Here is an 11,211-nt window from a genome sequence, read left to right as displayed (position 1 = left end):
TATTGTAGAATTGTAAAATCTGTGTGTAAAATTAAGTATAATGCCATCTACAGTTAGTCTATATTTTACACTGAGCATGAAGGCAAAAGGAAACGTTAATAACAACGCCACCTAGGTATCTCTTTTAGAACAATTAAAGTGACTGGCATGCGCGGGGTGGACAGTGGGGGCGGAGGGGAAATGCCATCCCTCGCCATTTTCTGTCAAGCTCAATCAAGTCAGCTTCGGTTCTGTTAGTCGCTGTGTTTGTGTATAGTGGAATGAAAAATTATTTGTACCGATGAATATCAATGGGCAATTGTGTTGATTACGAAGCCAAAATATGGCTCGTTTATTGTGTTTGTGGCTCTAATGCACCCTTCGATCAGTGATGATGGCCGAGTGATTGATAAAGTGAAGTGTTTTGTGTCGTATGCTGATCTGCGGCAGCAACATTGAGCTCCTTTCTCTGGATATATCGTCCGTAAGACGACATCGAATCACAGAATCGGGAAAAACGTTTCATCATGTCGTCAAAAAACATCCCCGGAGACAAGGTAAGGCGATATCGGGAGAAGTACATTAAAGGTCACTTTTTTGTTTATTTCTAAATGCCTTCTTTCTCTGGTAGAGGTGTGAGGCAAGTACAAAAAATAGAGGCGGTAGATTCTTTATACCTGCATTAATTAAACGGTTGTTAAATTTCTATATAACGAAATTAAGTTCTATTTTACGTTGACAATAATTGTTTACAAAATAAAAACAAGAAAACTACAAGCATTTTTTTGAAATAAAAATCATGACCTATTTAATTTTTATTAAAATATTATATACATCTTATGAATAAACATTAAAATTAAAACTAATTTATGTTAATGTTTTAGCTTCAAATACAATAATCTTATATTGAAATATGTATAGATCTTTTACATTATTTATTATTTTCATTAGCATTAATCACCTCATTAATAATCTGGAAAAGTAGCATTTTCTGACTATTCTTATATATAATTTTACAAAGTACCTAGGTATAAGTTGTTAATAATGTACTAAAGTGTATTGAAATGAAGCATTGAGCTAAAGCACTTAAAATAAAAATAAATAATGAGTATATTTATAGTTTTTTATGCTGTAATATGTATTACATATTGATAAATTGAAACGCAATGAAAACTAAAGATTAAAACAAAATAAACAAAGAACAGTAGGTTGCATACTTTAGGCAGATAATATGTCCCACACGCACTGATATTTAATTTGAGTATCTCATATTCTCTAAAAGTTTTACTAGTCTTCTGTAATAAGACTAATGAGACCATAAGTTTAAACCTTTTCTTGTAAATATTGATTATGGCAACATATTTTAATTTTTTAAATGTGCATTGCCCTATAGTTCCTCTTGGTAAATTAAATGCATTCTATGCATTTTAATATTAATTATGTTTCAGACATTAATGGCATTATTGTTGTGTACAGTTTTAGAAATAACTTGCTGTTGTACATATCATTCACAAAATTAACAGTTCAGATATTTTTATTTATTTTAAAGTGTAGCAAATGTATTTTTACATATCTATTGCTTTGTATTTGAATGTCAATATTATAGAAGAATATCAAAAAGATGTCTTTTTTTTAAATATTTGAACTAGTAAAAATAATAATTCCATTGTCTTTGATCTTCTTAGTCATGCACTTTTGAATGAGTGGTTGTGGTTAAAGTGACGGTGCTCTATTACTGATGTATTTATTTATTTAACACTTTAATATAGTTATACAAACAGGACAGAAAGGACAGTAAAGAGAGAGTACAACTAATTTGGCTGTATGTTGTTGTTGTTGTGTTAAATGTTATCTATTTCTCAGTTCGCTCCCACAATAAGGCTCCATTTCTGACTAACAGTAGTGTTGCGAGCACATTGCATTTGGATCATTACTTTAATAGTATTTTTAAAAAATTTATAGGATTAGATTAATGGAAGTTAAGTAAAGTAATTTCCCCATAAAATAAATATCAACCATTGCATTTGTATTGATAGTAGTACTCTAGTAGCTACTACTAGTAGCCTCGTAATAAATTGCTCAAAATATATTTTAGAACTAGAATTTTGCAAAGTAAATGGCGATAATCGTAGTAGGTATTAGATAATGTAAGAGGTAAGACGCCTAAGGCCTTGAAAACAAAGGCCTTATCAAATAAAATACAATGATTCACAAAAGAAAGGTATTCTCATTGTCTTAACGGCATTATACTTTATGCAAACGCACTTAAAACTATTGTTATTAAAATGCTTGGTTTAGGAAGGTTGGTTTTTTTAAAGTGGAGTTTTTCCACCTGAGATTTCGTGGTAAATGTTTGCCTTATCTGAATAATTGCGTTATACAAAGTATCAAATGTGATTTAAGAACCTACGTATGTTTATATTTACAGACTTATTACATTCAAACAATATTTGTGAGATAGGTCTGGTTTCGGATATATATCGCGTAGGAAGTCAGTAGGACTGCTGTAATCCATACTATACTATAATATTATAAATGCGAAAGTAACTCTGTCTGTCTGTCTGTTACTCAATCACGCCTAAACTACTGAACCAATTTGCATGAAATTTGGTATGGAGATATTTTGATACCCGAGAAAGGACATAGGCTACCTTTTATTGCGAAATATGTACCACGGGCGAAGCCGGGGCGGACCTCTAGTACTGTATAAATATACATGAAACGAGTTAATGTTATTCGTAAGCAATTTTCCAATACACTATGGATCAATTATAATTACAATTACGCCCGCATCATAGGAAATCCGCAGCTGCAAATTACTTTAGGAAGCGAATAATTAAGAATGCGGCAAGACGGTGAAAGTAATCAATGTTTAAATATATATTTGTTAACATTATGATAATAATTAGTCAGGTATGTATAATTTAATACGGAAGCCTGTTTTAACAGAATTACGTTGGTGATAAATTTAAATAGAAGGTTGCATCGCTAATCATCCGCGTTCCGTATTTGCATGATTTTTTAAATTTTTAATTGTACAGTTTGTCTTTGTTCCCAAAATAGAATATCTTCTACTTCCTACTTCAAAAATTTATTTAAATGTTTGCAAAACATCACGCTTGTATTTTACTCGAATACGAACTTATACATAATAATAGAATTCGCAAAATTGTCTATGATTACCACCTAATGTATGTATCTCTAAGGTTAGGATAAACGAATTTGAATTTGAATTACGAAACTGTATTGTTACATTTTTTTTTAAATCACGTCATCAAAATGGTCTTGAATCATCCTTTTAAAATATAAAGGAAGAATAGGAGACGTATAATATCTATTGAAGCTATTTATTTGAATTCTTTCTGATTAACTTTCATAGTAGGAAAGTACCTATTCCTTGCCATTGAAACACTTTTCTATGCAGATATAACATTTTGTTTTCATTCAATAGTAATTTGTTTTAATATTTGACTCTGTTTTAACAAGACGACTTTGAAAATCACAGCGAATACCTTGAAATGCACTCAAAATAAAAACAAAACTATAAATTAATTTAAAATACACAGTCCATGATTACATTTCCCTTTTGTTTCGCGAAGTTTCATTAAATTACACTTAAATTATATTTTTCTAATTAGGTCAAGGTATTTCTAACGATCAATCTTTCTAGAAATACTTTTGATTCTGCATTTTATAATAATGATGAGATCTAAAACCAACTAGGTATGTATTTTAGAGGCATTATAGGTATTATTTCCTGTGTTTTTTTTTTCACTTTTACTCTTATAACTAACTAATAAGTTTTGTAAGTAATAAAAAATTGGTAACGTCGCTAATTCTTTGTGCAATCTCCATCATCTAATTATTGTTTCCTCACTAGGTATATAATATAATGGATAGTGATGTAAGAATTTATTTAAAGCTAGCGGTCCGCCCCGGCTTCGCCCATGGTACATGTTTACGTTTTCAATCCATTAGAACCATCCTAGTACTTAATAATACTAAAGGAAGGAATATTATATATTATGTAATAAATTAACGAAATCGGATCTTGAGTTTTGAGCTTAGCAACACATTTAGTAAAAAATCGGTTATATCCATATTAAAAACTGACATTTCAATTTTATTATTGGTATAGATAGTTTTTATTTTTATAACTTAAATAAATGAAGATACCTACTGATAAGTTAATTGCAAAAAGTCCACCGCAGTAATTATTTTTAACGCAATTTCATTGTATGGTGTAAAAACTTTGTCCTTGCTCTAAATATTGTATCCGTTTCCCGCACAGTTGATGGTGTTTTGTCGTAACTAACACAATTAATATTACGCCACTATAATAGTTCCATTAATATTTTGTAATATTACTTTAAAATGGCAATGAAACTGCTGTTATCAAGCGTTAAAAGTGGCACAAGGGGTGATTTCCGACAAGGACATTTTTTGTTCAAGTCTTTCAGGAAATTCGTTTAAATTGCATTAAATTATAATAGGTACAGTTAATAAGAAAAAGTAAAAGCTTTACTTGATAAAATAAATTCTTAAAATCAGTCCTAATCTTCTTTTGCGCGACTTTACGTTAACTGTACTGAATTTATTTTTAAAACAGTTGCATTTTAAACACACTTGGTATCACCATACCCAACATTATAAATGACTTAAAACGACGTCTAATCGAGGAGTCTAAACGTGCAACAGCGTGTTAGTCATCCACTTTGCCAGAACCGGTCCGCGTTTGCCCAAGTTCGATGTTCCCATCGTAGACCGTAGCCGAGTGAAAACATTGCGTAATTATGGTAATTGCGTGCTTTACAAAACGTTACTTATGCCCGTCACAGTATTACTATTATTTCCTACAGTAGTGCGACGAATGTACTTGTGCAGAGAAACGGAGGGGAACTGGCGGGGGTCGGGCGACGCGGGCCGCGTAAAGCAAACACGCTTAGTTTGCTTTACCTAGCGCGAAAGGATGACGCAGTCGTATTTTTGTGTAATAATTTTATTATACATAGGTACTTACATATTCTATTATGGCGCGCACAAACTGTTCGGTTTACGGATGTAAATCTACATTGAAATCCCAGAAGGAAACAATATTTCAGAAAGATTGTATTAATTGTATCTGTTGAATTAAAATCAAAGCTATATATATATATATATATATATATTATATGTTGTCCTCATTATTTTCTAATCAGATTGTACATCCCAATGCGAATGCATTACTTAGTTAAATGTTATAATATACAATTAAGAACATCCAAAAATAAAGTGTCCACGTAAATAATATTTAGCAGTGCAATATCTGTAATTATATATTTATGAACAAATAATTACATCAGATTTAATAATCGCAATTATTTTGAATGTACATATGAATAAAGATTTCATCATAATATTAATAATCACAATTGCTTTATTCCCATTTGTTGCAACCCTAGCGTATTTTCGTGTGGCAGCGTAAGTACCTACGCTGGCGGCGGCATCGCGCGACATCAAAGGCGATTCCTTACTGTAGGAAATAATGGTAATACTGTGTGCCCGTTAAACTCGGCCCGCGTATCTAGCGATTTACGGGCCATACTTCTGAAGTGGGCTTTGTTTACGAATGTATTCATGGCATTGTAAATCAGTGGAGACGAATTGGCGTGTATTATTCGGAATGTAGCTTTTGTTTGTCGACTTGCAGCCGATGTCTGGCTGGCTTTTGTGCCTTATATAGCTTAATATAGCTGGGTAACGTGACTCTATGTAACTGAGGGTGATTGGTGCTTATTCTGTATGGAGAAGACACAATGTTGAAAGGCATTGTCATGTGGTATTCAGTCTATTCACTATTCAGTGTTGTGCATAATTAAATTAACATTAACATAGAAAGATGATTTCAATCGCTTTTTCTGTCACACGTTCTACTTTAAATTTGTTTTTTTGGGCTTTGTATTGGTGAGAAAACATGAGAAATTAATTTTTAACGAAATAAGTAATATGTAATACAATTTTGTAACATATTCTTTACCACTACTTTTAGCCTAACTTAATAACTGTATCTCGGTTCGCTATCGCTAATTTTCAGGAGTGGACCAAGAAGCTTTTATCTACGAGAAATTTATTTTGTCTGAGAGTGTTTCGCAAAAAAAGAAAACAGATGTAAATGTCAGCCTTTTCTATTATTCTTTTTGCTTCAAGACAGGACCTAAAATGAGTACTTTCAGTCTAGACGTCGTCGTGTTCATTCGTTGTGTGCTAAAAGGTTTTTACTCCGATTATCTCTACGTAATTTTGTCATTTTGCGTGATCTAAAAATGCGATAATGATTCATAGTGACGGAGCTGATGTGCCTAATGTCTTCCGCCGTAATGGCTTAACGGGTAAAAAACAGTTATGTACCGACTTGCTCCTTGCAGTACATTCTACTTTTACGTAGCGTTTTTATCACGTCCAAATTGCTATGTTGAAACGTGATCGCAATGTTAGCTCTTTTATTTATTTGTTTAACCTAATTTTGTGCGACGATGCCCCTTGTTACTACCGTCTTTTTAGTAGGCAGAAATTGCTTCACATCGAAGAAATATTTTAATACTATTTACTGTGACTTGTTTTACATTAGCATACGCATATAAATTTAACATATTTAGTACACATAGAAGACAACCATTAATAAACTATCAAACATATTGGCAATTCTCACTGTAGCATAAAAGGAAATAGTGAAAACATCTGCCCGGCGGGCGGGGTCACCGTAATAAAATGAGATATTCAATATAGCTTTTATAGGTAACATCAAGTGACATGATGTAGGCGTCACAAAGAGTCTTGAACGATGGCTTACCCAGCTGACTCATAGTCATTTATGTAGGCCGTTCACATTGGCCCGCACAATGCCTGTAATGACTGACATAGGCATTTCGATTGTAATCATCGACTATACAGCCCGTCCGGCCTTTATGAGAATGAAATAAATAGTTTTCTATTACGGAAAGTGACTTGACTTACATGAAGGTAATTTTCAGTTAATCAGCCGATAGTAGTTTAGTGACTATTTTATTAGGTACGCTCGCCTGCGCTTCACGATGTCTCATTATTACCTCAAAATGAAGCCCTTGTCAATTTTCAAGGATCTGTATTCAATTCAATTCCATTCAAATACTTTCAGCAGTAGAGATGTAAAACGTAACGATAGATGTATGAGTAACTTAAACCAGGCTTGTATGAAATATGTGAATAGGTAGTAAAAATATTCTCACAAAATATTTTCCATTAAATTGCACAGTAGTAGAATTAACGTAGCGTGTTGTTCGCTTTTGTAATTTGTCAATGTACAAATTGTGTTTTCCCAAGATACGTTTCGTTAAATATAATTTTTGCGAATTCTTCGAATGAAAGACATGATAAACAGCTGTGCTTTGGATATGATAATTTGGCACGCAAAGTCGACCGGGCTATGCTCTATAGGTACCTTACCTTTATTAAAAACCTTACCTTCTTTTAGTTTGACCTTATAGTATGCGTACCTATATATGTATAGGTATAGGTATGTAACCTATACGTATCATGACAATTCACAAGCATCCAATCTAAACAGATAATGTTAAAAGTGCATTTTTTCTAAGTTTCCTAATTGACAGGATGTTAGAACAAGTGTTGTTTTTTTAACTAAGTGCTTATACGGTACTTACGAAGCATCTGCTTGAAGAGGTTACGTCCTGAAGACGAAGTGGGAAACGTGAGGCGAATTGTTTACTATTTTTACGTGTTTGTTTTTGTATTTATTTTCTTCCTATTAAAATAAGCTTGTATTGTCTAGTTTTGCGATTGGTATTGATAAAACACTCATTATAACAATTATCTTAATATATATATATATAAATCTCGTGTCACAATGTTTGTCCTCAATGGACTCCTAAACCACTTAACCGATTTTAATAAAATTCGCACACCATGTGCAGTTCGATCCAACTTGAGAGATAGGATAGTTTAAACATGTAGGTACCACGGGCGAAGCCGGGGCGGACCGCCAGTTTTTTATATGTACTTATATGTGAGCTTGAAAGCAATATAATATAATTAAATTGCCACTTTTCGGTTCATTCCAGTTGCAATACCCTCACAAAAGGAAAATAAAAATAAATTAAAATTAACAAAGCAAAGCAAAACCGACTCTATGGCTTTTGTAACATTTTTAAATATTCATTAATTTCCAGTATTTTTCTTGTTCCTGCAAAGCTCCGAGTCGTTCTCGTAATTGGTTGGAATATGTTAAGAGAATCTTAAAACGCTCTTCCAGTGTGACGTGCTTGTGTCCCGCAGTAATGGGACCGTGGAAATGGCTGATGTTTATATTAGAGGAAGTCGAAAGCTCTCGAGAAACAACATTTTTAGTAACTAATGTAATTGGACGACTCTAAGTTAGCTTCGCATTTAAGTGTTTAGTGCTTTGAATGTCTTGCGATTCACTAGAAGTGCGGGTAGTTTGAAATGAGAGTAGGTGGTTAGTTAGACGGTTGCTGAAGTTATAGAATGAATGTATTTTTACTTATGAACTCACGTATACCCAACTTATATAATCTTATAAATGAGCAATAATATTAAAGTAAAAACTAATTCATTGAAAGTAACTATAAAAAACTGAAAATATACTATTATTTACTATTGCGTGATTATTGTGTCACGATTTTTGCCATAAAGCGAAATAAATACACCGGAAAATTACAACACTTTATTGATCACGTACTATACAATTGTGCCGAACATAATTCAGACGGTATTAGGGGGATATATTTTTGACAGGCCGTTAATAATATCGTTACTCCCTTGTTAGTTTACACCCTCGATTATCTGGCGAGAAATAAGATAGCTATAGTGATTCTAAAATAAAACATTATTCACGAAATAGTTATAACATTTGGGTAATCTTACAAGACACCATTGAAATTTATTGTCGAGGGGTTTATTATGTGGGGAAAGAAAATTTCTTACAGAAGATTAAAGTCTTACGTAAATGTATTTAACCCGTGTTCATGAATAGATTGCATTTTAAATCAGATGAATACTAGAAATAAGTACCATACTTGGTTTAGTGGATTTTATTGAAATTTTTTTATTTTAAAACCCGATAAAAATCAATAATTATCTTTTTCAAGCCAAGCCTCTTTGAATCTGAGGCTCTCTTTAACTTGTGATATATTTCCTCAAATATCCTTTGATACACTGTCTGGCAAGGAATTTACATTAAAACAAGGATTTTCTATTTTTATAGTATGAAAAAGACCGTAATAAAATCGCTTGCCTCGAGAGATGTGAAAGAGTATGATCGTATTCCACACAAAGTACACACGATTCTTTCGCTCAAAAAAGTGCAAAAGCGTTGAAATATTTTCCTTTGTAAGGCACATTCTGATTTAACCAACGAATATTTGTCGAATACCGACTATAAACCAACCATGCGCTGCTTTTGAAAGTTGCTATTAAATATTCGATATAGGGTAGATTTTGGTTTCGTGTTCGGATTAAAACCTGCAGAGCACTCGTACGTTTATGACATTGACAGGATTAAGGTGACTTTTAATAATTAATCTACAGTGTTTATCGTGTGTTGTACATGACTCATTTCCATAAATTTACTAAGATTATAAATGGTGGTGCCAATATAAGATCAGATCTTTCATATATTTTTTATAAAGTTTTGAAATCAGCCTGTATAGGTACCGCTTATAAAAATCTCCAATGGTTTGGCTTAACCTTTAGACAAATGAGTGAAATGCTGAACTGTATAGAATTGGTGTCATAAATAGTGATAGCGTATCCCAAATCCTTAAGCATATATCGGGCAGATAGGCCCCAATCCCCGCAGTTTTGTAAAGCCGGCCACCGTTCATTGTGGCCGGTAATCGGATTATTCTATCTTGGTTATTGGCGCACCCGCTTTACCTTATCAGATACTGCCCTCGAGCGAGCCTTTGTAAACAGTATCCAATAGAAATCTTTCACTGTTTTTATTGCCGCGTCCATTTTTACCTTTGATACTGTAGTTGTACCTACGTGTTTGTTCAACTTAACGTATCCTTTATTGGCTATTTGTATCCATAGGTACGTGTCATGCGTGTTTTTTGATGGAAATTTTGAATAAATGTTGCACTTCATGTTTGAGATTTCGCTATAAACAGTACCCAACGGAGACCCTGATGCGAGGTATTACTCCAGAACTTCTTATTTTTATACTTCTTTTTTTAATACAAACATGAAATACACAGCAAATATTTTATTGGAAGCAATGATATTGACAGTAACCAGCAAAGTTGGTAGTTTCATATTTGTCTCGTGACTTAGCTGCAGGATCCTCCATTTAACGTTACTCAGCAAGACATTGGTTACTCATAAACGCGGGTTCAACATTAAATCCTGACATGTACTAATTGACATAACAACCCCTGGTCGAAGGAATATCATTTGTCTGAACCCCTGACTCATCCGGAAAGTTTAGGGCACATTGCGTTTTAAAGTTTACATTCGTTTCAACAACATTTGTATGTGCTGCTGGACGAGACTACATTTCTTTCAGCTGTATAGAAATTATTTTGTGAAATCTAAGCGACTTCTAAACAATAGATAAATGTAAAAAAATCCGCTAACTCATGATTACAAAGGAATTTTTAATATAAAAAATGCCACATGTTTTGAGTTGTCCACTTGTTATTATTTTGAGTGGTTCGTGTCTGTAATTGAAGAATTTAAGTAAACACTTTTCGATGGATCTTTCCTTTATGAATGTTTTTATTTTAAGCCCAGAGTGATAGAAAAAAAATAGACAAAAGCACTATTTCACCATGCGGATATACTTTTCAGACAAAACGAATCGTAAAGATTATGGTGGCTTATCGAGAAACCTAACGCTTTGTAAAGAGATACATCGATAATCCCACAAGTAATATACGAAGGGCGGTCGCCCTTTCTTCCAATATGTCCTCACATGCAAGTTTTCTTTCCGTCCCTTTTTCAATGGCATAAGGCCATTTATTATTAAATCGTCTCGGCATTGCCAAGAGTGCATTCACAAGTGCAGGGGCAATAATCCTTTATAATGCGGCTGTCGCGTGTCCTTCCTAACTGTTGTGTAATTTCGTTTATTTCGATTCCGTTTTAACGCTTACGTCATTGAACGCTTTCAATTTTCAAGCCGATATAATCCATATTGTTTTTCGATAAACACTAGTTTTGTTTGCACGATCTTGTTTC

General features: G+C 33.1%; 1 protein-coding gene across 1 annotated transcript in view; it reads left to right on the top strand.

Moving 5' to 3' along the window:
- The first annotated feature begins 189 nt into the window (after nt 1-189).
- UBL3 (ubiquitin like 3) overlaps nt 190-11,211 on the top strand; it is a 134,238-nt gene continuing 123,216 nt past the window's right edge. Inside the window, exon 1 of the mRNA XM_090116609.1 lies at nt 190-536. Within this exon, the coding sequence (XP_089972735.1) occupies nt 507-536 (30 nt within the window). The 5' untranslated portion in view covers nt 190-506. The remainder of the gene's footprint in view (nt 537-11,211) is intronic.

This window comes from Colias eurytheme, chromosome 26 (genome assembly GCF_061535395.1).
Source record: "Colias eurytheme isolate Ceu_HAF_F1 chromosome 26, ilColEury1 Martin Lab GWU primary, whole genome shotgun sequence".
Lineage (NCBI taxonomy): Eukaryota > Metazoa > Arthropoda > Insecta > Lepidoptera > Pieridae > Colias > Colias eurytheme.
This window is presented reverse-complemented; position numbering and strand designations above follow the sequence as displayed.